At 45.6% G+C, this 27500-nt stretch overlaps 1 protein-coding gene across 2 annotated transcripts in view; it reads left to right on the top strand.

Annotated features, from left to right (window-relative positions):
- The window catches only part of LOC143958005 (uncharacterized), an 86612-nt gene that overhangs the window by 5045 nt on the left and 54067 nt on the right, over positions 1 to 27500 (top strand). For both annotated transcript variants that reach the window (XM_077467446.1, XM_077467447.1), the window contains exons 3-10: positions 1168 to 1211; positions 3458 to 3493; positions 4159 to 4197; positions 7885 to 7932; positions 10092 to 10353; positions 19919 to 20073; positions 24149 to 24199; positions 26373 to 26643. In XM_077467446.1, the coding sequence (XP_077323572.1) occupies positions 1168 to 1211; positions 3458 to 3493; positions 4159 to 4197; positions 7885 to 7932; positions 10092 to 10353; positions 19919 to 20073; positions 24149 to 24199; positions 26373 to 26643 (906 nt within the window). The remainder of the gene's footprint in view (positions 1 to 1167; positions 1212 to 3457; positions 3494 to 4158; positions 4198 to 7884; positions 7933 to 10091; positions 10354 to 19918; positions 20074 to 24148; positions 24200 to 26372; positions 26644 to 27500) is intronic.

The following is a 27500-nucleotide window of genomic DNA, read 5'->3' on the forward strand; positions in this document are numbered from 1 at the left end:
AACACCCCTCCCCCTCTCCATCCTAAACAATACCCCCTCTCCACCCTAAATAATAACCCCCTCCCCACCTCTCCACCCTAAACTATAACTCCTCTCTCCACTCTAAACAATAACCCTCTCCCCACCCTAAACAATAACCCCTCTCTCTACTCTAAACAATAAAAGCCTCTCCGCCCTAAACAATAACCCCTCTTCACCCTAAACAATAACAGCCTCTCCACCTCTCCACCCTAAACAATAACCCCTTCCCCACCTCTCAACCCTAAATAATAACACCCCTCCCCCTCTCCATCCTAAACAATACCCCCTCTCCACCCTAAATAATAACCCCCTCCCCACCTCTCCATCCTAAACTATAACTCCTCTCTCCACTCTAAACAATAACCCCCTTCCCACTTCTCCACCCTAATCAATAACCCCTCTCCCCACCTCTCCACCCTAAACAATAACACCTCTCCACCCTAAAAAAAAAAAACCCTCCCCACCCCTCCACCACAAAAATCTGCTTCCCGATTGGCCGGGAGGAGAATCAGTGTGACGATAGCAAATATTCATTTGTTATGGTAACAAAACTGGGTTGACTCAAGCCCATCCTTTTTTTAAACCTATTAGAGCCTCTGGCTTCGAAAAAAAATGTAAAAACCCCATTGAAATCCATGTGTAATGTAGATTAAGGGGCCGGACGCATGGATAGGGGGGCGGCACCCCTAATGGAGCGGCCGCCACTGATACAACTATATAGATCAGGCCAAAATGAGGGACACACAAGAAGGAAAGAGGGACAGAGGGACTTTTTTTCCAAGTGAGGGACAGTCCCTCAAAATCAGGGACAGTCGGGAGCTATGCTGGTGATCGACATCACCAAAAGGGAAAATTTTTTTTTAAAAATCCCAAACTCCAGGTTGTTACCAGAACAGGAATAGAGGAGAAATCTTCCAATGGGGACACTAGATCCAGTGACAAACAAAGATGCCCTTCCCTTGGAGGGACTTCCTCTCACTTCCTGTTTTAGCTATGGGACAGGAAGTGAAGGGAAATCTCCCCAATGGGACACAGATAACAGGGGTTATAACCCTCCATTACTCTTTCCAAAAAAAAAAAAAAAAAAGTTTAGCCTTTGGTTATTTTTTCAGATCAGATTAATATATTGTTTTTGTCTTTGTCTAGGTATTATTACGATTATTTCTTCCAGGATTTTATACTACAGCAAAGTGAGTCCCGTCTTGTATCTCTGTCATGTTTCCGTAGATCCATTTTTTTTCTTTCTCATGGCACATTTTGTAATTTTTTTGCCCCCCCCCCCCCCCGTGTTGGAGAGCCAGGAGCAGGTTTTCTATTTGCTGCTTGGTGTATTGATGTATGCGGCACTCATCATGTTGGCCACACGTGGCTACCATAGTAACCCCGCCTCTCTAATAGAGATGGGCCGAATGACCCCCCTGTTGGGTTCGCAGCATAACTGTTGGGAAATGTTCTATAACCGGAATGGCGAACCCCATTGAAGTCTATGGGAGCAGAACGGGAGAAATCAAAAGTGCCCATTTTGAAGGCTTATATGCAAGTAATTGGCCCTAAAAGGGATTTGGGGGTCTGGGTACTGCCCTGGGGAATATGTATCATTGCAATTTATTTTTTAAATAACAATCTTTTTTTTTTTTTTTTTTTAAGGAACAGTGATTTTAATGATGCTTAACCACTTCAGCCCAGGAAGAATGTACCCCCTTCCTGACCAGAGCACTTTTTGCGATTCGGCACTGCGCCGCTTTAACTGTCAATTGCGCGGTCGTGCAATGTTGCGCCCAAATAAAATTGACATCCTTTTTTCCCCACAAATAGAGCTTTCTCTTGGTGGTATTTTACCACCTCTGCGTTATTTATTTTTTGCGCTATAAACAAAAAAAGAGCGACAATTTTGAAAAAAAAAAGCAATATTTTTTACTTTTTGCTATAATAAATATCCCCCAAAATATATAAAAAAACTTTTTTTTTTTCCTCAGTTTAGGCCGATACGTATTCTTCTACATATTTTTGGTAAAAAAAAAAAAAAATGTCAATAAGCGTATATTGATTGGTTTGCGCAAAATTTATAGCGTCTACAAAATAGGGGATAGTTTTATGGCATTTTTATTATTAATTTTTTTTTTTAAATAGTAATGGCGGCGATCTGCGATTTTTATCGGGACTGCGACATTATAGTGGACAGAATGGACACTTTTGACACTATTTTGGGACCATTGCCGTTTATACAGCGATCAGTGCTATAAAAATACATTGATTACTGTGTAAATGACACTGGCAGTGAATGGGGTTAACCACTAGGGGGTGATGAATGGGTTAAGTGTGTCCTAGGGATTCTAACTGTGGGGGGGGGGGGGGTGGGCTTCAACGCACATGACAGCGATTACTTCTCTCGATGACAGAGAGCAGTGATCGCTGTCATGTCACACTGTTTACAAAAGCATCTCCCCGTTCTACCTCTCCGCGACACTGTCGCGGGCACCTGGCAGGCATCGAGTCCACAGGACCCGCGGTCACGCAGTGCCGCTTCTTAAAGGGGACATACCTGTACTCCCTTTTGCCCACCAGTGCCATTCTGCCAACATATATCACGTGCGCTGGTCAGCAAGCGGTTAAAGTGCAACAATAAAAATGTAAAATTCCTTTAAATATAGTGCCGGGGGGTCCCCTTAGTCTGCCTGTAAAGTGACGCATCTGTAGCATGTATAGAACCTGCTGCAGCAAAACTGACATTTCTAAAGAAAAAAAAAAGAAGTCAAATCACATTTTTTTTCACATTTTTTAAATTGACTCACAGTTGCAATTGCCGGCACCTGGATATTAGGAAATAAAAGAAAAAAATACAGTGCCTCCCCCCCAGATTATAAGGGGAACCCCACATCAAAATAAAAAATAAATGGCATGGGGCCCCCCCAAAATCCATACCAGACCCTTATCTGAGCATGCAGCCCAGCAGGTCGGAAAGTGGGGGGGGGGGGCGAGTGAGCGATCCCCCTCCTGAACCATACCAGACCACATGCCCCCAACATGTTGATAGGGACAAGGGTCTCTTCCTGACAACCCTGGGCTGGTGTTGTGGGGGTCTGCAGGCAGGGGGATTATCGGAATCTGGATGCCCCCTTGGGCAATCGGGGCACAGAAGGCACTGTGCAGTGCGCAGTGCATTGCTGGGTGTTTGGCGGGCAAAACACCCGGCGAACACACCGCAAATTCAGGTGTTTTGTGAACGGTTCAGCGGGGAAATGTTCGACCAAAACTCATGCTCAACCCGAACCGCTCGCCCAACAGTAGTTATCCCTCCCCATGGCAGCTTTTCCTTGTGTTGTCCTTTCCTTAGCAGAATGGGTTTCAAAAGTTTATCCCCCCCCCCCAATTCTACCCAAAGGGTAACAAAAAACTTTCTAGCTTTGTCTCGCTTATTCGTTTATATATTTTGCAGGACCTCAGTATTTGACAGATCCGGGTCCTAAAATTGGTAAGCCTGTGAATTATTTATACTGCTGTTTAATTCCACCAGTTATTTATAATTAGAATTGTTTTTGATCAATTTAGTTTAACCACTTCAGCTCCGGAAGGTTCTACTCCCTTTCTTGACCAGGACGTGTTTTGCTATTCAGCACTGCGCTACTTTATCTGGTAATTGCGCGGTTATGCAACGCTGTACCCAAATGAAATTTATATCATTTTTTTTTTTTTTTTTTTACAAACAGAGCTTTCGTTTAGTGGTATTTGATCATCACTACAATTTTTTGTTATATAAACAACAAAAAAAGCACAAAAAACACAAACATTTTTACTTTCTGCACTAAAACATATCCCATAAAAAAATAAATAAATAAATAAATAAATAAATCTCTTCATAAATTTAGGGCAAGATGTATTCTGCTACATGTATTTGGTAGAAAAACAATATCCCAATAAGTATATATTGATTGGTTTGAGTGAAAGTTATAGCATCTTCAATCTATAATATATATATATACACTGGAATTTTTATTTATTTTTTATTCCACTAATGGCGGTGATCTGCGACTTGTAGTGGGACTGTGATCTGTAACCTGACACTAACTGATGCTGGGGGGGAAACTGACTAACTGACATCACCAATGACACTAATACTGTTGCTCTTATTTGTTGTAGCCCCTCCTACTCAAGCGGAAACAAGCCCTGATATTGGACGTGAGTATTAGAACATTCTTCTATTATTCTACCCTATATTTCATTTAGTGCTAATTATGAAACCCAACTGCCCATCCAGAGCCTCTGGTTTATAGACCGGATACATCCTAAATATAGAGCCATTTACCCAACTGCCCATCCAGAACCTCTGGTTTATAGACCAGATACAGTGGTGTGAAAAAGTGTTTGCCCCCTTCCTCATTTCCTGTTCCTTTACATGTTTGTCACACTTAAGTGTTTCGGAACATCAAACCAATTTAAACAATAGTCAAGGACAACACAAGTAAACACAAAATGCAATTTGTAAATGAAGGTGTTTATTATTAAAGGTGAAAAAAAATCCAAACCATCATGGCCCTGTGTGAAAAAGTGATTGCCCCCTAAACTTAATAACTGGTTGGGCCACCCTTAGCAGCAACAACTGCAACCAAGCGTTTGCGATAACGTGCAATGAGGCTTTTACAGCGTCCTGGAGGAATTTTGGCCCACTCATCTTTGCAGAATTGTCCTAATTCAGTTACATTAGAGGGTTTGAGCATGAACGGCCTTTTTAAGGTCATAGCACAACATCTCAATAGGATTCAGGTCAGGACTTTGGCTAGGCCACTCCAAAGTCTTCATTTTGTTTTTCTTCAGCCATTCGGTGGTGGACTTGCTGGTGTGTTTAGGATCATTGTCCTGCTGCAGAACCCAAGTTGGTTTCAGCTTGAGTACACGAACAGATGGTCGGACATTCTCCTTCAGGATCTCTTGGTAGACAGCAGAATTCATAGTTCCTTTTATCACGGCAAGTCTTCCAGGTCCTGAAGCAGCAAAACAGCCCCAGACCATCACACTACCACCACCATATTTTACTGTTGGTATAATGTTCTTTTTATGAAATGCAGTGTTCCTTCTACGCCAGATATACTTGGACACACACCTTCCAAAGAGTTCCACTTTTGTCTCATCGGTCCACAGAATGTTGTCCCAAAAGTCTTGGGGATCATCAAGATGTGTTGTGGAGAAATTGAGACGAGCTTTGATGTTCTTTTTGCTCAGCAGTGGTTTTCTCCTTGGAACTCTGCCATGCAGGCCATTTTTGCCCAGTCTTTTCCTGATGGTGGAGGCATGAACGCTGACCTTAACTGAGGCAAGTGAGGCCTGCAGTTCCTTGGACGTTGTTGTGGGGTCTTTTGTGACCTCTTGGATGAGTCGTCGCTGCGCTCTTGGGGCTCCTATTTAAGTGATGCCTTGATTGTGAACAGGTGTGGCAATAATCAGGCCTGGGTGTGGCTATAGAAATTGAACTCAGGTGTGGACAACCACAGTTATAGTATGTTTTAACAAGGGGGGCAATCACTTTTTCACACAGGGCCATGATGGTTTGGATTTTTTTTCACCTTTAATAATAAACACCTTCATTTACAAATTGCATTTTGTGTTTACTTGTGTTGTCCTTGACTTTTGTTTAAATTGGTTTGATGTTCCGAAACACTTAAGTGTGACAAACATGCAAAGGAACAGGAAATGAGGAAGGGGGCAAACACTTTTTCACACCACTGTACATCCTAAATATTGAACCATTTACCCAACTGCCCATCCAGAGCCTCTGGTTTATAGACTAGATACATCCTAAATATAGAGCCATTTACCCAACTGCCCATCCAGAGCCTCTGGTTTATAGACCGGATACATCCTAAATATAGAACCATTTACCCAACTGCCCATCCAGAGCCTCTGGTTTATAGACCGGATACATCCTAAATATAGAACCATTTACCCAACTGCCCATCCAGAGCCTCTGGTTTATAGACCAGATACATTCTAAATATAGAACCATTTACCCAACTGCCCATCCAGAGCCTCTGGTTTATAGACCGGATACATCCTAAATATAGAACCATTTACCCAACTGCCCATCCAGAGCCTCTGGTTTATAGACCGGATACATCCTAAATATAGAGCCATTTACCCAACTGACCAGCCAGAGCCTCCGGTTTATAGACTGGATACATCCTAAATATAGAACCATTTATCCAACTGCCCATCCAGAGCCTCTGGTTTATAGACCAGATATATCCTAAATATAGAACCATTTACCCAACTGCCCATCCAGAGCCTCTGGTTTATAGACTAGATACATCCTAAATATAGAGCCATTTACCCAACTGACCATCCAGAGCCTCTGGTTTATAGACCGGATACATCCTAAATATAGAACCGTTTAAACCAACTGCCCATCCAGAGCCTCTGGTTTATAGACCAGATATATCCTAAATATTGAACCATTTACCCAACTGCCCATCCAGAGCCTCTGGTTTATAGACTAGATACATCCTAAATATAGAGCCATTTACCCAACTGCCCATCCAGAGCCTCTGGTTTATAGACCGGATGCATCCTAAATATAGAACCGTTTAAACCAACTGCCCATCCAGAGCCTCTGGTTTATAGACCAGATATATCCTAAATATAGAATCATTTACCCAACTGCCCTTTCAGAGCCTCTGGTTTATAGACCAGATACATTCTAAATATAGAACCATTTACCCAACTGCCCATCCAGAGCCTCTGGTTTATAGACCGGATACATCCTAAATATAGAACCATTTATCCAACTGTCCATCCAGAGCCTCTGGTTTACAGACCGGATACATCCTAAATATAGAGCCATTTACCCAACTGCCCATCCAGAGCCTCTGGTTTGTACACTATATTATTATCATTATTATATTACTTATACAAGAGGTAATAACTGTGGGGCGATGTGCTGATTGAGAAGATAAACGTAGAGTTGTTAGGTGGGTGGTCAGATAGGCTTCTCTGAAGAGATGAGTTTTCAGGGATCGTCTGAAAGTGGATAAAGTAGGAGAAAATCGGACAGATTGGGGTAGAGCATTCCAGGGGATGGGAGAGGCTCTGGAGAAGTCCTGAAGGCGAGCACGGGATGAGGTGACGAGGGAGTTCGAGAGCAGGAAGTCTTGGGAGGAGCGAAGAGATCGATTAGGTTGGTATTTTGAGACTAGGCTAGAGATGTAGCTGGGGCAGGTTGTGGATGTCTTTGTAAGTTATAGTTAGTATCTTGAATTTAATTCGGTGGCTGAGTGGCAGCCAATGGAGGGATTGGCAGAGGGGTATAGCAGACGCCGAGCGGTTTGAGAGGTGGATGAGCCTGGCAGCAGCGTTCATGATGAACTGAAGTGGGGAGGAGCCTATTTAGAGGTAAGCCAATGAGGAGGGAGCTGCAGTAGTCGAGGCGGGAGTGGATTAGAAGCTTTGTGGTGACATTGGTTAGGAAGGGGCGTATCTTGAAGATGTTACGGAGGCTGAGACGGCAAATTTTGGATATCACCAAATCACTATATCACCAAAAGTATTGGGACACTCGCCTTTACATGCACATGAACTTTAATGGCATCCCATCCTTAGTCCGTAGGGTGCAATATTGAGTTGGCCCCGCCCTTTGCAGCTATAACAGCTTCAACTCTTCTGGGAAGGCCGTCCACAAGGTTTAGGAGATGTGTCTATGGGAATGTTTGATCATTCTTCCATATGTGAGGTCAGGCACTGATGTTGGATGAGAAGGCCTGGCTCGCAGTCTCCGCTCTAATTCATCCCAAAGGTGTTCTGTCAGGACTCTGTGCAGGCCAGTCAAGTTCCACACCAAACTCACTCATCCATGTCTCTACCTTCAATCTTTTCCAGGTCTCTGGGAGTCTGAAGAAGAAGACATCAGAAAACATTCCAATGCAGGTAACTTTTAATGTATTGACCCTCATGTAAGAATAAAACCAATTTTTTACTTTTTTTCCCCATTGTCTATAGTCCCCTTCCTCCCTCTCATAACAATCTCATTACATGACTGGTTGAACTAGAGGTACTTGCTTCTTTTTTCAACTGACTGTAAAATGTGACTATGTAAATACATGTTTATTCTTAATATGTGGCTTTCATTGAAGAGTCAGGGTAACAAGAAGAATCTTTAGGCTTGTTCAATGGGGCAGCAAAAAACAAAAAACAAAAAACAAAAATGAATTTCAAAGTAAAGTCTCTGAAAAATTGTGCACTACAGAACAGAAAATGGTGCAAAATTGTGTGGTACAGTTTGAAAAGCTCCTAAAAGCCCATCCTGAGCCAGAAGATGGGGTCAAAACAATCTACCGGGCATAGTAGGGTAGAAGGATGGAATCTGGTGGAACTAAGGGGGGCTCAGGCAACAGCCCTTCGGAGCAACCTTTGGTCCTTTCCTCACAGAAGCCTTTTCTAAACCAAAGTTTGTAAACAGAGGGCCAGTCCTTCAGACTTTAAAGGGGTCGGACTTTGGCCAGCGTGAGTGGAAAGTGCCCTACATCCATGGAAGTAAATAACTCCCCATCATTGGTATTACTGGGAGGAATAGTGCCCCATTATTGGTGTCAGTGGGAGGAATAGTGCCCCATCATTGGTATCAGTAGAAGGAATAGTGTTCCATCATTGGTATCAGTAGAAGGAATAGTGCTCCATCATTGGTGTTAGTGGGAGGAATAGAGCCCCATCATTGGTGTCAGTGGGAGGAATAGTGCCCCATCATTGGTGTCAGTGGGAGGAATAGCCCCCCATCATTGGTATCAGTAGAAGGAATAGTGCTCCATCATTGGTGTTAGTGGGAGGAATAGTGACCCATCATTGGTGTCAGTGGAAGGAATAGTGCCCCCATCATTGGTGTCAGTGGGAGGAATAGTGCCCCATCATTGGTGTCAGTGGGGGGAATAGTACCCCATCATTGGTGTCAGTGGAAGAAATAGTACCCCATCATTGGTGTCAGTGGAAGAAATAGTACCCCATCATTGGTGTCAGTGGAAGGAATAGTCCCCCACCATTGGTGTCAGTGGAAGGAATAGTGCTCCATCATTGGTGTCAGTGGAAGGAATAGTGCCCCATCATTGGTGCCAGTGGAAGGAATAGTGCACCGTGATTGGTGTCAGTTGAAGGAATAGTGCTCCATCGTTGGTGTCAGTGGGGGGAATAGTGCCCCATCATTGGTGTCAGTGGAAGAAATAGTACCCCATCATTGGTGTCAGTGGAAGGAATAGTACCGCATCATTGGTGTCAGTGGAAGAAATAGTACCCCATCATTGGTGTCAGTGGGAGGAATAGTGCCCCATCATTGGTTTCAGTGGGAGGAATAGTGCCCCATCATTGGTATCAGTGCTAGGAATAGTGCCCTATCATTGGTGTCAGTGGAAGAAATAGTACCCCATCATTGGTGTCAGTGGAAGGAATAGTGCCCCATCATTGGTGTCTGTGGGAAAACTAGTGCCACATTGGTGGTGTCAGTCAGAAGAATATTTTTTTTGGTGTGTTTTTGACTCTGCTTTTCTCCTGGTGTTTAGAAGAGCTACTCAAACCCCTGGTGTGCACGGGGTCCTAAAGGCTTGGGTAACTGGTGTGTACTGTCTAAAGGGCTCAACTACATATGTGATTTTACAGCAGATAGTAGAAAAGTTTGGACTCTGATCGTCAGATCAATCCCAGAAAATGTGATCCAACAGAGTCCAGGTACCAGGCAGGTAAACAGAGAAACAACGGACAATAACCGATAACAGGTTGATGAGGATAAGAGAAGACCAGCTGAGTATAGAGTCCAACCATTTTGCAGGAATAATCCTGGACATGGACAGATATACTGTAAGTCACAGAGAGCTGAATTTAGGACACCAGAAGACACTGCAACCTGTTAATTGGGCAGTGGTTGAATGTCCAGCAGTCTACAATAATGCTTTCTTGATTAGACCAGGTGTGCACTGCAGAGATCTGAACTTCAGTAACGATCAGCAAATGGGGACATTTCAAGGCTAGTTATATCTTGAATCTTTTTGAATGCACCTCATTACTAAGAACTATGAAGATAACACATGATATATTATTTTTAGCGTACAATGTGGCTCCCAAAGGAAAAACATCTCAGTCCAGTATTAAACAGAGAGAAGCTTCCAGATATGCAACCAATGGCCAGCTCTCGTCTCCATGTGCTTCCACTGAAGTGGAATATGGGCCATGGTGGACTCTGGATCTAGGATCAAACCACGTTATCTTCTCTGTGGCCATTACGAACAGGAGAGACTGTTGTGCCGAGGACCTGAGTGGAGCTGAAATCCTAATAGGAAACATCGCAGACTGGAGGGAGAACCCTAGGTACGTCGATGATATAACTACGTCTGTGGTATAACCTTGGCTACAAAATAGAGGGACCTCTGCAAGTGTTGTGAAATCTATTGTTCTCTTTGTCTTCACAAACCATTTCACCTTTCCTAACCAGCCAATATCTGACTGCAGCTCTACGAATTTGTAACATGTTTATCTAGGCTAAAGATAGCTAGAGATAACTAGAGATAATTAGCAATAACTAGAGATAACTAGAGATAACTAGAGATAATTAGCAATAACTAGAGATAACTAGAGATAACTAGAGATAATTAGCGATAACTATAGATAACTAGAGATAACTAGAGATAACTAGCACTTACATCATATATTGATTAATAAATGAATCACAGAGAATACAGCAAGACAGCAAGAAACCCTCAGTCTCTAGTCATTTTAGTGAATGTCCCGAAAGGTCCCTGATCATCTCTATGGTCTAAGAGACTGGAAGTGACGAGCATTTAGTATATAATATTTGGGAGTTCTAAGTAATTTTCTAAATTTTCTAGCAAAAAATCCTCATCATAGTTAACACTAAATTTTCGATATTTAGAGGTTTTAAAGCACAACCTTTGGAAGATTTCGGGTATCATAGTTTGTGGTCATGTCCCAGTCACATGCAATTTTAAGTCATAACATATTTGGTGACTATCTACCCAGCTCAGCCTCATCCTTTATAGTTTATAATTTTTTTTTAGAAAATATAGATTTGATAAACAGTTGTGTTAATAACAAGCAACATAAAAAAAACACAGCTGCCATGTTCATATTTAAGGGGTCCTCTGCTGTCAGAAAATATGTAAGAAAGCATCCAGCATCTCTCTGGGGTCTGCACTTACCTTTGAATGTCTTCTTGAATGCCCCCCGGTTCCCTAAACCCCAGGAAAATAACCCACCCCCTCTGCTCCTTCCTATTGGCTAGCAAGTCTCCCTGTCACAGTGCTCCTTCCTATTGGCCAGAAAGTCTCCCTGTCACAGAGCTCCTTCCTATTGGCCAGCAAGGCTCCCTGTCGTAGTGATTAGTGATGGCCGAACGGTTCGCCCGGCGGTCGTTTCGCGGCGAATTTCCGACATTCGCGGTCCGCACGTTCGAACGCCTTTTTCCGTCGTTCGCCGCGGCGGACTTACGTGTTTAATGTATACAAGAACTTTAACCTTTGGTGACACGTTTATCATGTGATACAGGACAGCCAATTGAGACATGACAGCACATGGACACTTGGACATTCCCCCTAACCTATAAATACACCCGATCCGGTGGCCATTTTACATTCTTTCTTCTGTTACGATAGGGACAGGTTCCTGTGTGGAGTAGGGAGAGATAAACCACTAGCTATTTGGTACACAAAAGTTCTTTTCAGGACTGGTATAGGTGTTAGGTGTTGATAGGTTTGCTGTGCTGCTGATTCTTGCAGCAGCCTGAGTGTCTTTTGTTAGTTTAGAGAATGGGAAAGGACGGTGTATGCTACAGGGACAGCCAGATTAGTCTTTCATCATCATCATCATCATCATCATCATTAGCTGTTACTATCAAGGTCCACAAAAGAGCTGTTCCAGTAACCACTAATCGTTCTCTTTTTTTGCCAATTTGTATAGGGACAGGCAGGAAGCAGTGTGTCAGGCAGTGAGGGTAATTTTAAAGACTTGCTGTTATTATTAGTTCCACAAAGGTTCTTTTCAGGACTGGTATCAGTGGTACAGTAATAGGCTTGTACATGTATAATATTCTTTCTTCCAAATATAGAAAGGATATTATACTTGACTGCTGCCCTTCTGCTGCAGTCTGCTAAACATTCACAACTCACTTGTTCCACAAAAGTTCTTATAAGGACTGGTAACTTGGTATAGGGTGCTACGGTACATAGGCTTGAGTGCGGTACAGTCTGCTGTTCTGTAAGGACCGCTATCGGTCCACAATAGATAGGGTTGACGTGCACCACTGCTGACCGCTCACCTATACTGCAGCAGTCCTTCAGCGGTATAGGGACTGACGTACAGTCTGCTAATCACTAACACACAACCTGCTTGTTCCACAAAAGTTCTTATAAGGACTGGTAACTTGGTATAGGGTGCTACGGTACATAGGCTTGAGTGCGGTACAGTCTGCTGTTCTGTAAGGACCGCTATCGGTCCACAATAGATAGGGTTGACGTGCACCACTGCTGACCGCTGCCCTATACTGCAGCAGTCCTTCAGCGGTATAGGGACTGACGTACAGTCTGCTAAACACTAATACACAACCTGCTTGGTCCACAAAAGTTCTTATAAGGACTGGTAACTTGGTATAGGGTGCTACGGTACATAGGCTTGAGTGCGGTACAGTCTGCTGTTCTGTAAGGACCGCTATCGGTCCACAATAGATAGGGTTGACGTGCACCACTGCTGACCGCTCACCTATACTGCAGCAGTCCTTCAGCGGTATAGGGACTGACGTACAGTCTGCTAATCACTAACACACAACCTGCTTGTTCCACAAAAGTTCTTATAAGGACTGGTAACTTGGTATAGGGTGCTACGGTACATAGGCTTGAGTGCGGTACAGTCTGCTGTTCTGTAAGGACCGCTATCGGTCCACAATAGATAGGGTTGACGTGCACCACTGCTGACCGCTGCCCTATACTGCAGCAGTCCTTCAGCGGTATAGGGACTGACGTACAGTCTGCTAATCACTAACACACAACCTGCTTGTTCCACAAAAGTTCTTATAAGGACTGGTAACTTGGTATAGGGTGCTACGGTACATAGGCTTGAGTGCGGTACAGTCTGCTGTTCTGTAAGGACCGCTATCGGTCCACAATAGATAGGGTTGACGTGCACCACTGCTGACCGCTGCCCTATACTGCAGCAGTCCTTCAGCGGTATAGGGACTGACGTACAGTCTGCTAAACACTAATACACAACCTGCTTGGTCCACAAAAGTTCTTATAAGGACTGGTAACTTGGTATAGGGTGCTACGGTACATAGGCTTGAGTGCGGTACAGTCTGCTGTTCTGTAAGGACCGCTATAGGTCCACAATAGATAGGGTTGACGTGCACCACTGCTGACCGCTCACCTATACTGCAGCAGTCCTTCAGCGGTATAGGGACTGACGTACAGTCTGCTAATCACTAACACACAACCTGCTTGTTCCACAAAAGTTCTTATAAGGACTGGTAACTTGGTATAGGGTGCTACGGTACATAGGCTTGAGTGCGGTACAGTCTGCTGTTCTGTAAGGACCGCTATCGGTCCACAATAGATAGGGTTGACGTGCACCACTGCTGACCGCTGCCCTATACTGCAGCAGTCCTTCATCGGTATAGGGACTAAGAGTTTTGTCACAGGGTCATTTAAAAAATGACAGGCAGAGGAAGAGGCAGGCCCTTCCGCAGGGGTGGTAGGGGTAGGGCAGGAGCAACAGGCTTGAGCCAAAGTGGGAAGTTGCAGAAGGTGCGTTCAATTACTTTAAAGGATGCACCAGACTTGGTTGAGTGGCTCGCTCAGCCTTACTCTTCTGCACCCTCCTCATCCTCTCGATCTGCACCCTCTTCTTCACTCTCTGCTATGTGCACCCCCAAAGACACTACCACCAACAACACGACCACCACCACCACCACCACATACCTTCCGCTTGAGTCACTGGAATTATTTTCCGATCCATATCAAGAGGACATTTCTGATGCGCAGCCACTCTTGGTATTGGATCAGGAAGAGGAGGTAGCAACAAGCGCTACTCAGCAGTCTGACGCCAGTACCCAGATCAGCCCAAGGAGGAGGTTGGTCCCCGGTGTTGCTGCCTACTCCGAGATCTCTACTTATAGCGGTGGGGAAGGTGACGTTGATGATGACGTGTCTAGTGATGTCACGTGGGTGCCCACAAGAGAGGAAGAGGAGGGGAGTTCAGAGGGAGATATGGACCAGCAGATAGGGAGGAGAAGCAGCAATGACTTACATTGCACAGCAGGGACAAAGCAGACTGCAAATGTATCAGGAGCGAGTCATCGACCATGTACGGTCACATCTGGCGCTCCCAGGACACCGGCACATGGCTCCGCAGTGTGGGCTTTTTTTAACGTGTCCGCTGCTGACAATAGCGTTGCCATCTGCAATCTTTGCAGTCAACGCGTTAGTCGCGGTAAGCCCAATACTCACCTAGGGACGACCGCCTTAAGAAGGCACATGAGCAGCCATCACCGAGCCCAGTGGGAGCAACGGAACACACAAAGCCACACTGCAGGCTCTCACCGTCCAGCCTCGTCTTCTACTTCTCCTTCTCCTCTCTCCTCACAATTGTCCTCCACTCCACCTTCCATCACGCCAAGCTCACATTTTTCTGCAAAAAGGCAGGCTTCCGTGGGCCTAATGTTTGAGCGTAAAAAAATGATGACGCCGGATAACCCTCTTGCCCAACGGTTGGCGGCTGGCTTGTCAGAACTCATAGCCCGCCAACTACTGCCATATAAACTGGTGGACTCGGAGGCCTTTCGCAAATTTGTGGCCATTGGAACACCACAATGGAAGGTCCCAGGAAGGAAGTATTTCTCAGAGAAGGGCATCCCAGAGCTATATGGCCATGTTCAGCGGCAAGTGAATGTATCTCTGGCACACAGTGTCGGTGCCAAGATACATCTGACCACAGACACGTGGTCTAGCAAACACGGGCAGGGAAGGTATATCAGTTTTACTGCCCACTGGGTGAACCTTCTGACGGCCGTCAAGCATGTAACCCGTGGCACCCGTGTAGATTTGGTTTTACCGCCACGGATTGCATGCAGGCCTGACTCTTCTTCTCCTCCTCCTACTCCATCCTCCTCCCTCTCCTCCTCAGCTGCCTCCTCCTTTTCCGCTGCTAGCGTCTCTTCCACTGCACCGCCCAAGCTCCCCAGAACCTATTCCACATGCCAGGTGAGACGTTGCCATGCCGTGCTGCGTCTGTTGTGCCTGGAAGCAAAGAGCCACACTGGCCCGGCACTCCTTTCAGCTTTGCGTTCACAGGCAGATGAGTGGCTAACACCGCTCAATTTGACAGTTGGTAAAGTGGTGTGTGACAACGGTGCCAATCTGCTTAGCGCATTGAAACAGGGCAAAATCACGCACGTGCCGTGCATGGCACACGTCTTAAACTTGGTCGTGCAGCGATTCCTTGTCAAATACCCTGGGGTCCAGGACATCTTGCGGCAGGCAAGGAAAATCTCGGCCCATTTCAGAAGATCTTACACGGCCATGGCTCGCCTTGCTGACATTCAGCGGCGACACCATCTGCCGGTCAGACGTCTTATTTGCGATTGCCCGACGCGATGGAACTCAACCTTCTATATGCTTGATAGGCTGCTCCAGCAGAAACGTGCAGTTAACGTCTACCTGTATGAACTCTGCGAAAGAAACGGTTCTGGGGAGCTGGGTTTTTTTTCACCGCGCCAGTGGCTGCTCATGCGCGACACATGCAGACTTCTGCGGCCATTTGAGGAGATCACCAAACTGGTCAGTCGCAGCCATGGCGCCATCAGTGACATGGTACCTTATGCCTTCTTTCTGGAGCGTGCATTGCGTCGTGTCATTGATCAGGCTGTGGAGGAGCAGGAGCGGGAAGATGAGGAAGTCGCAATGCTGGATGAATTCCCAGGGGGGGCTACTCTATCTGAGACAAGTCAACAACAGGAGTCTGATGAGGAGTCAGAGGAGGATGGTGCCGGGGCGGATGAGCAGGAGCAAGAAGAGCATGCTTTAAACCTTTCTGGGATCCCTGTTGTGCGAGGATGGGGAGAGGAGAATGAAGAGGACGACATTATCCTGGATGATGAGCAGGAGCCAGGCCACCACACCGCTTCCACTTTAGTGCAAATGGGGGCCTTCATGCTCCAGTGTTTTAATAGGGACCCCCGTATAAAAAGCATGAGGGTCAAGGACCAGTACTGGGTGGCAACGTACTTAGACCCCCGGTACAAACACAAAATGGCGGAAATGTTACCGCCGTCGCAGAGGGCTGTCAGAATGCAGCACTTCCAGGCCTTGCTTCGAGAAATGCTGCATTCTGCTTTTGCGTGCGCTGGCAGAGGAGCAATTCCCACTCCCAGAGAAGGATTTGCGGGTACCAATCCAACAGCGCCTGCAAGAAGAGGCCGGTTTGAAGATGTGTTGGTGACTTCGGATATGAGGTCATTCTTTCAGCCGACCCATCGACAGGTGTCATCCGGATCCAGCATCAGGGAACGCCTAGACCGTCAGGTGTCCGACTACATTGGGTTAACGGCCGATGTGGACGCTCTGAGGAGTGATGAACCCCTAGACTACTGGGTGGGCAGGCTTGACCTCTGGCCAGAGCTTGCCCAATTTGCAATCGAACTGTTGGCTTGCCCCTCATCCAGTGTCCTGTCCGAAAGGACGTTCAGCGCAGCAGGGGGGATTGTGACCGATAAGCGTACTCGCCTAGCTCACCACAGTGTTAACTACCTCACATTTCTAAAAATGAATGAGGCATGGATCTCGGAGGAATTCAACACATGTGACCAGTAGACCATGTATATGTCTATAAACTATTTTTTTAATCAAGCACACAGACCTTCTTAATTCATTTGGCTCACTTCCTTGACCCAAAAAAGCACACCGTACTATATGCCCCTACCCTCCTCTTTGAAGAGGTTGAGCGGTGTCATATTTCTACTGGGGCTGCTTATGATATCCCTGTGCTGTGCTGACTTCCTCCTGGGGGTTCTTATTATGAAGGGATCACACTATCCCTGTGCTGTGCTGACTTCCTCCTGGGGGTTCTTATTATGAGGGGATCACACCATCCCTGTGCTGTGCTGACTTCCTCCTGGGGCTGCTTACGGTGCTGCTGTCAGTGCTGTATGTCACGGTGCTGCTGTCAGCGCTGTATGTCACGGTGCTGCTGTCAGCGCTGTATGTCACGGTGCTGCTGTCAGCGCTGTATGTCACGGTGCTGCTGTCAGCGCTGTATGTCACGGTGCTGCTGTCAGCGCTGTATGTCACGGTGCTGCTGTCAGCGCTGTATGTCACGGTGCTGCTGTCAGCGCTGTATGTCACGGTGCTGCTGTCAGCGCTGTATGTCACGGTGCTGCTGTCAGCGCTGTATGTCACGGTGCTGCTGTCAGCGCTGTATGTCACGGTGCTGCTGTCAGTGCTCTGTATTACGGTGCTGCTGTCAGATGCCTCTATCACGGTGCATGTGTCATTCCGGTATGTCACGCTGCTGGTGATCATCTCCTGCACCCTCTTCTTTGCCTACCCTGGTCCCTGACCTTCCCTCTCCTCCATTGCCTTCATTAGCTCCATAGTCCTGAATTGTTAGAACAATTTCCCAAATAAAATAAAAATGCTTGTAGTTATCGATCCCAAATTCACCTCATACATGTATTATGTCATTGTCCAGATGGTGGGACTACGTTTTACCCCCTAATAATTACCACGTGGCCGCAAATTCGACATGAAGGTTTGCAAAGTTCGCCTCCCATTGAAGTCAATGGGGCCCGCGGCGAACGTTCGGTTTCGCGAACGTTTGGGTCCGTTCGCATTTCGCGTTCGCGAAACGTCCCGTCGGAAGTTCGTCCATCACTAGTAGTGATGAGCCAATAGGAGGATTCAGTTCTTGACGCTGCTAGGAAATGTTGTATTTCTATAGGAGAGCACGCCAGGATTGGGGGCACCTTCAGAAGAGATGTAAAACTCAATGCAGGAAGCTGAGGGTCTCTAACTTTGATTTCAGTGGCCAGGTAATATAGTTTAAACAATATGTGAAAAAAAAAAAAATATAATCAACACAATATTCAATACAAAATGAATGTGAATTAATTCAAATATTTAATATATTAGCCTACTAATAGGCTTGACGTGATTGCTGCCCACATCACTTAGCCCTTGTACACACGGTCGGACATTCTGACAACCAAATCCGTTGGATTTTGTCAGACGGATTTTGTCCAAAACTGTTGCATACACACGGTCGGACAAAGTTGTCGGACAATCCGATCGTTCAGAGCGTGATGACGTTATTTCATTACGACGGGACTACGTTCAGGCTAGTAGCCAATAGCTTTGGTCTAGGAATTTGATCTGAGCATGCGTGGCACTTTGTCTGATCGGAATTCTCTACACACAATCGGACAAAGTCCGATCGGATCATATTGTCAGTAAATTTTATAGCCCTGCTCTAAAACTTTGTTGGTCGGATATTCTGACGGAAACAGTCCGATGGAGCCCACACATGGTCGGATTATCCAACAACACGGTCCGATCTGACATTTTCCGTCGGAAAGTCCGACCATGTGTACAAGGGCTTAGAGTGTATCCACATGTGACTCTCAATATATACTAACAAACAAAATATAGTGTAACACAACCAAAAACCAATAATCGATAATCTATAAATCAAGTCCACATAATATGAAGATATAAGATGAACATTGATCAGGCTGCAGATGGGCATTGATCAGACTGCAGATGGGCATTGATCAGGCTGCAGATGGGCATTGATCAGGCTGCAGATGGGCATTGATCAGACTGCAGATGGGCATTGATCAGGCTGCAGATGGGCATTAATTAGGCCACAGATTGGCATTGATCAGACTGCAGATGGGCATTGATCAGGCTGCACTGATGGAAGATGGGGAGGCTATATTCATGGGCACTGACCCTTAATTTGCTGTAAAGTTGTTTATTTAAAAAATAAGTTTTTTCCTGAATCTTCCCTCTTAAAATGAAGACGCGTATGTAAAAAAGAGAACGCTCAGAGGGGTGGGCCATCTGACTTTTAGATTCACATACAAGCCTGCCACAGGGAGGGTGAGGCTGTACTGGGCTGGGCGGCATGCTGAGCAAAGAGTGTGCCCCTGGGGAAAATGCCCCATCGCCATGTGGAGATGAAACCGTAAACTCAGAGATCCCTTAGGTGAAATATCAGGGGTCTCAACAGTTGAGACATAGAAGGCAGATTGAGGACACGGTCTGCAGCTTCAGCTGCACAGACTGAATAAACAGGAATAGCTCTGCGTCTGTATAGAGCCTCCTGCTCATTCACGAACTGAAGCAAGTTCACTATGCTTCAGTTATAAATGAACACAGTGACTGATCAGTACCGATCACTCACTGTGTTCATTTGGATACATACACAGCATCAGCCAGCGGGAGAGGAGAGGAAGCCAGCAGCGCTGTGGGGAGGCTCTATGTTGGGGGGGGGGACCAGGGGAGCACATAGGGGGGCCAGACAGCAAAAGCATGGGGAACCTGGACAGGAGAAGTGGTGGGGGTGTCATTTACTAGAACCGATTCCTTTTCCTCCTGCATCAGTGAATACCAGCTGGAAGGAGAGGTGGAGAAGCTGGCTTTCAGCTGCTGCAGGAGGAAAGGGGATCAGTTCCTGTAAATGCTGCCACTGCTGCTGTCCAGATTCTGGGGGTTGTCAGGGAAGGTAGGTCACAATCAAACGGTTGCAGAACCACTGGTGTAAAACAGCAGGGAGACACAGCAATAAAAACCAGAAGGGGGTTCTAATCCTTCCTTACTCTTTCCAAAAAAAAATAAAAGGTTTTGGCTATAGATAAGCCTGATATCTCTTTCAGCTGTGTCGCTGTGTCCTCAATCGGTCTCGGAGAAACCTACTCCTTTGCCTGCCATGGAATGGAGGGGCAGTTTGTCACCATTGCAATACGGGGGAAGAACGTATCTCTGACCTTGTGTGAAGTCCAGGTGTTTGGACGGCCCAAAAATCAGTCCGGTAAGGAGAGATTTCCAAATACTTCTCAACACAAAATGTTATTTTGTTCTTGGTGATATTCTGTAGATTATTAGACCATTTATATAAAGTCTTATTTTATTACGAGTGGACAAGAGTATTAAATTATGAGAAAATGCATTATTGTTTGTTATTAAAAAAAACAAATATAAATGATTAAACAATAAAATTGCTAATAAACAGACCATTAATCTAGTAGCTAAAATATTAAATAACTAAAATATTAAAATACTAAAATATTTTTCAACTATAATATGCATTATGGTTAGAACCTAAAATATTAATTTACTATATACAGTGAAGATTACAAAAAAAAGTAAAAAAAATGTAACGGTTTAATCATGGTTAATCTAAATCCAGCTGCCTAGAAAACCTAGAGAACTTGGAATGCAGAGGAAACTATTTGCTCATTTTGTATCTTTTTAAACATTATAACATTTACAAAGTATCAATATCTCTCATCTATGGGAAGAGAGGAGGACACATTGACATCTTCTGGCAGAAAGTAGAGCTTCCAAGCAAACTTCCTTTGATCACCGTGATTGACTGATTGGTTCCCGGTTGATAGAATGGGGATCCCAAATGTTTTTTTTTTTTTTTATTCAGATCAATATGCAATTCAATCAAAATGATGGAATGAGCAAACAGTTGAATAACCATGACTTCCATTCTGATTGATGTAGATTGAATTTCAAATGGATTCATTCAAACACGATGAAATAGTATCGAATGTTTCGCCTCAATCGGCAAAACTGAGATACTTTGTATTTCGATTGATCAGCTCATGAGATTACACGGTGAAAACAAAGAACCGATCAATAATTTACAAATGAAATCCAATTTTCAACTGTGTGGCATGTCAATATAATGGGTTGTTGACTATAGATCAGGGGTGGACTGACAACTCATGGGGCCCCCGGGCAATGAGAGATTATGGGGCCTCCAGGCAATAGGAGATTATGGGGCCCCCAGCCAATAGATTATGGGGCCACATAGTATACACACACATACAGTATACACACACAGACACACAATATACACACATAGTATACACACACAGAATACACATAAACACACTGAAAAGGTATTGGAGAGGCGAAGCAGCTATAATCTTATTTTTTTTTAAAACACAGATTTTTACATACTGTCTCTGGTTTTATTGAGGCTGGCAACCCTGATGGGGCCCCTTTGTGGCATGGGGCCCTCAGGCAGTGTCCGAGCGCTCGAATGGTCAGTCCACCCCTGCTATAGTTTGATTATTCCTATTGGAAGAGGCCTATTGGAAATGTTCCTTTATCAAAGCGTGTATGCCCACCATTAGATCTGCAGCAGTCATTGACAGCATGGTAACAGAAGTAAGAGCGTGCACAGGTATGTGCAGCTAGTTATCAGCATGGGGATGGCAAACTGTGCCTGAGAATGTTATATCCTGATAGCGGGTATTTGGGGCTTAGAGAGATTTTACCCATAATGACCACTGTAATACCCTTGACCATGGTATAGTTTGGTACGGTCGCTTTGGCTGGGCATCTCAGCATGTCAGTGTATGTGAAGAAAATGATAAATGCAGTGGAACCTTGGATTACGAGCATAATCCTTTCCAGGAGAATGCTTGTAATCCAAAGCACTCGCCATAGAAGTCAATGGAAATGAAGATAATTTGTTCCACACTGACTTCTATTGCATGCAATACCGCATGTGGCCAGAGGTGTTGGGGCGCCAGAAAGCCTCGGAAATACTCAGGGACAGCTCGGCTGAACTTGGAAACCCTCGGAAAGGCTCAGAAACACTCAGGAGCTGAGTGTTTCTGAGTATTTCCAAACGGCTCTGAACCGGTCCGAGTGTTACAAGCGCCCCCGCACCTCTGGCCAAATACGGTACCGCACACCACATTAGCTTGAATTCTGCTAGTTTTGAGAGACAACACTCGCAAGCCGAGTCAGGATTTTTTAAAAAAGGTTGCTCATCTTTCAAAACGCTCGTTAACCATGTTACTCGTTAACCAAGGTTCCAGTGTAAAGCAAAGTGAAATAAAACAAAGTCATTCATTATATTGAAAAAAATATCACTGCTTGTATCAATTGCATACAATATTTGTAACTTATGGACTTACAGTAGCGGTCAGATTGAAGTTTATGGGTTGGACTCATGGTAGAGTTTCCACCAAGGCTAGGGTTAAGGGTCTGGTCTAGGTTCATTTGAGATTTAGGGGTTAAGTTACAGTTTAGGGCATTAGAGTTACTTTAAGGTTGAGGTTAATGGTCCAATCTAGGTTCATTTGAGGTTAGATATTAGGTTCCAGTTTAGAGCATTGGGGTCATCAGAATGGTTGAGTTAAAGTATCTGGTCTAGGTTATTTTGAGGTTCAGAAGTTAGCTTCCAGTTTACAGTGTTAGGGTTACTGGTCAGGTTGAAGTTAAGGGTCTGGTCTAAGTTCACTTGAAGTTTAAAAGTTAGGTTACAGTTTAGAGCTTTACTGGTACCAGTGCAGTTGAGGTTAAAGGTCAGATATAGGTTAATATGAGATTAAAACCAGTTAGGTTACAGTTTGGAGCATCTGGCTTGCCAGTAAAGGTTGAAGTTAAGAGTCTGGTCTAAATTCCTTTGAGATTTTTGGGTTAGGTTCCAGTTTAGAGCAGGGGTAGGCAACCTTTTAAAAGCTGAGATCTACATTCTTAACATGGAGAAATAAAAAGTTCCTGGGGGAGGAACATCACATCACTCCCCCTTCCCCACAGTAGTATCCTCTGCCCCTCTGCCCCCTTCACATCACCCCCACAGTAGTGTCCTGTGCCCGCTCCTCCCAATTTCACTGTCTTTTGTCTCTTTCACATCACCCTCCCAGTGTATCCTCTGCCCCCCTCCCCCCACTGTAGTGTCCTGTACCCCCTAACACAGTGTCTTCTGCCCCCTTCATATCAACCCTCCACTCTAGTGTCCTCTGCCCCCATAACAATGTCATATGCTCCCCTCCCCCACAATAGTATCCTCAACACCCTACGCATAGCAGTGCCCTCTGCCCTCCTCCCCCCACAGTAGAGTCCTGTACTACCCCCAACCCAATTCATGTCACCCCCCACTGTAGTGTCTTTTGCCCTCCAGTAGTCTTCTGTACACCCCGAAAACAGTGTCCTTTACCCCTGCTCCCTTTCATATCATCCCCCTACACTGTAGTGTCCTCTGTTCCCCCATAGCAGTGTCCTGTTACCCACACAACATGTCCTTTGCCCCTAAAAGCCGTGTCCTCTGACTCCCCATCCCCCAAAGCAGTGTCCTCTGTTTCCTTTACATCACAGCCCCCCACTGTGTTCCTTTCTCATCATCCATTTCCCCCACCACACGCACAGCAGCATATTGCTGGGTGGAGGGCAGGAGCGATAGCTGCCAGAGTTAACTTTTAATAAAAAGCTGGTGATTGGTTGCTAGGACCACCCGGTGTCCTAGCAACCAATCACCTGCTGGCTAAGTCGAAAGGCAGCTCCCATACCCACCCTCCACCCAGCACCATGCTGTCTCCTGCTCTCTGCTCTGTAGTGCATATGAGAGTGGTGGAGGCTGAGGGGGAAGCATAGCCATATTCATGATCTACCTACTGGCTGCCCGCAGGCAGGCATGTACTGGCCATTGGGACTACAGGGAGTTTCCCGGTGGGCCAATGGCTCAGTGGGCCAGTTTCAGTGACAAAGTAATGGCTGCACGGCTCGCCCTCAACTTCACGCAGTGATGTGAGTAAAATACAGAGGAGAATAAGTGAAATAATAAAAGAGGTTAGTGAGGACTCCTTATGTTATGCTACGTATGTTTTTTTGCACAATTACGTATAGTTTTATATACTGTTTTTGTGCTTGTTTGCAAAATTAAAGTGGGCTGGTCTGGATGAAGTCCAGGGCCAAATTTTTTTCAGGTTCCAGTTTGGAGTTGCTCCTTATCTCTTCATGTGTGATAGATCAGTGTTTCGGCATTTAGTATACTTCTTATACTTTAGTATATTTCTCTCTGATGTAGAATCTGGTGGAATCCAATGGAAAATGTAAACTTTGTTCTTCATTTGTTCTAGTTGATGAAAGTTGGACTTTAAGTCAGAAGTGGCAGGGTCCGCACCATGGAGGTAAGTGTGTACATAAGTTGAGCGTTGCATCATGGTGGTGTACAGAGGTCAGGTCATCCTTTGTTGGAGCCCATCTATACATTCTTCCCATAGTGCTGAAATAAACGCTCCTTTTGGCAATACCTTTACCCCGGTCTGGATTTCCAGTAAAGGAGCCAGTAGGCATACATCCACTGTGATGACTAAAGACCCCCCCCCCCCCTGCTGTGACCCCCTAATCTAACCAAGCATATAATTGCAATATGGGAACAAGCTTACATGGGATGACCAGGGGAGGACTGGGCAGAGGGCATGTGCCCCATGGGCAAATACAAGTGCTGTACACTGGGCCCGAGCCCACAGTCATAGGGACATGCTTGGCATTGTATAGCCACCTGCTCCCACTTCAGACCTGGGATCACAATGTCTGCCAGAGGGAAATCTTCCGGCAGTGTTCCTTGGCAGCGCTGAGGTGTCATGTGACTGAATGCCCTTGTTAGATTGGCATTGTGCTAATTTGCTAAAAAAAAAAAAAGAAAGAAAAAGCTCAATGTTAAAAATGATGTGTGAGGATAGTATGGCATATTATACTGTAATTATTAAAGTGTGTCCATATCATTTTTACAGAGCAGCAGTGATTTTGCTTGACTCCTAGCCCTTTTTTTGTCACTGATGTATGGTATATGGCTGTTGGCCAACAGATGAAAGTGATTGGGTGGCTGTCCGGCCACCCAATTGCTTCCATGCACCCCTGTAACATTCAGTGCCTCTCCTACATGCACCCCTGCCATGTTTTCTTAGCTTTGCACTCCCATTGGTGGACTCCCATTGGCAGACCCAGAACTAAGATTCAGGGGTGCCGCCAGGTAGAGGGGAGGGTGACCAGTGAATGTATGTTTGCTGATCTCCTCTACCTTTTAAGCTGGAGCTCCAGGCTCCTTCATAAAAAAAAAGTAATGACTTAAAGAGGAAGTAAACCCTGATGAGTTTTCTTCCTCTTTGATTCCCTGCAAAGGTAAAGCATAATGGACTACTATGCATCGCATCGCATCGCATCGCACAAGCCCATTATGTATCCCTTACCTGACACAGGAGCCAGCGAAGTCACCGCTGTCCCCTGTAGTCCGGAGCCTCCATCTTCTCGGTGGGTCTCGCTGCTCCACCGCTGTCATTAGACGAAGCCGCAATGACGTCACTCCTGCTCATGCGCATGGGAGCCGCCACTCGCGGCATATCGCCGCTGACAGCGGCGCGCTCAGTGCGCCTGTGTGCCGCTGTCTACGGTGCATGCACCGTAGACAGCGGTGCCTGTGTTTTGGCAAATATCTCCTAAACCGTGTAGGTTTAGGAGATATTTCTTGGACCTACAGGTAAGCCTTAATCTAGGCTTACCTGTAGGTCAAAGTGGTTTGTAAGGGTTTACAACCACTTTAAATATTAAGGCACTTACCTCTTCAGACATCCAGCAGTGTCCTCACCTGAGCTGATAATTCAATGGTCTATAGGGTGCTGGCACCGCCATTTTTACTAAGCCTTGCGGCTTCACAGCTGGTCTTCTACTGTGCATGCGTGCTGCACTTTGTAAATGGGCCGCAGTCTTCTGGCACCTGTGAAGTGTCCCAGAAGGCTACGGGGGGAAGGAGGGGGGGGGGCGAACTTCTGGCTCAGTTTGGCATGGTCAAAACCAGGTACCCACTCCCCCCTTCCCCCCAAAAGGTGTCAAATGTGGGAGCGGAGGGGGGGGGGTGGAGGCAGACCATTGGAGCTTCCCCTTTTGAGAGGAGTTTCACTTTAAGTACTCTGTAAAATGTCACTTCTGGTTTTTGCTGTCAGTTTGTCTGGCTGTGATATATGTTCCATTAGCTTCAATGGAGGGCAGGTGAGACATCAGGGGTCTAAAAACCCCACCTCATGTCTCATTAAAGAGAACCCGTCACAGCAAAATCGAATCACATATGGGACTTAATGACAGCACAGAACCCGGGTTGTGACACCTGAGCAGCAGATCACAATGTGACAACACTGGATCTCCTGGGTAGATGTGATTCGAGGACCATGCCATATAACAGGTGGGGGGGGGGGGGTATAAGAAATAAAAAAATGCAAGGCAGGAAGATGTTACTCTTTATGTGTTACCTGTGACTCTGTTGTAAGAATCAAAGACCTCTGAGACTACTTGTGACACATTTTCCAGCTCCCAATGTGGCCCCAAAAGGAACAGCCACCCAATCCAGCGATCATGAGACCCAAGCCGAAAGGGGCAATGACGGCTCACTGTCAAGTATTCATCCGTACTGTAGTCACACAAAGTATGACCTTGAGCCTTGGTGGAATTTGGATCTGAACTCCAGGATGAGGATCTTCTCCATCGCCATCACCAACCGAAAAGAATGTTGCAGCTACAGACTCAACGCGGCCGAAATTCGCATAGGATTCTCTAAAGATGACATAAGAAAAAACCCAAGGTGAGGATACAGCAGGGGTGTAATTATGGTGAACGACACGTACTATTGTCTGTATTTACATTTTCATATTTACATATTTCCGTCACTGAATTGATAATGACATACAGTTAGGTCCATATATATTTGGACACAGGCACAATTTTCATACTTTTGGCACTGTATGCCACCTGAATAAAATTAAAAGGAAACAATCCAAATGAATTTGAAGTGCAGAATTTCGGCTTTAATTCAAGGGGTTGAACATGAATATCAAGTACAAATTTTAGGAACTGCAACCATTTTTATACACAGCCCCTCCCCCCATTTGTAATTGTACAAATGAATATAATCATTAAAAAAAAACGTTAATTTTTTCATATTTTGTTGAGAATCCTTTACTGGCAATGACTGCCTGAAAGCGGAGGTCCACCCTAAAGTGGACCTTTCGCTCATTGGAATCCTCCCCCCCTCCGGCGCCACAATTGGCACCTTTCAGGGGGGAGGGGGGTGCAGGTACCTGTACAGTACAGGTATCTGCACCCACTTCCGGCGTAGATTCTGCAGAAGGTACGCCCCTTTCCGCAGAATCTACGCCCATTTCCGAAAGTCCCCCGCTGCCTGCTGGGAAACACACGGATCCCAGAGACAGCGGGGACCGTCCTTATTGCGCAGCGCGACTCGCGCATGCGCAGTAGGGAACCGGGAAATTAATCCGAAAGGCTCCACTTCCTGATTCCCATACCCAAGATGGCAGCGGCAGCACCCGAGAGACGATCGAGAGATCGGCTTTGGGTGCCGACATCGCGGGCGCGCTGGACAGGTAAGTGTCACTATTTTAAAAGTCAGCAGCTGCAGTATTTGTAGCTGCTGGCTTTTAA

This window comes from Lithobates pipiens, unplaced genomic scaffold, assembly GCF_037356315.1.
Source record: "Lithobates pipiens isolate NorthernLeopardFrog02 unplaced genomic scaffold, aLitPip1_a1.2 Scaffold_56, whole genome shotgun sequence".
NCBI classification, from domain to species: domain Eukaryota; kingdom Metazoa; phylum Chordata; class Amphibia; order Anura; family Ranidae; genus Lithobates; species Lithobates pipiens.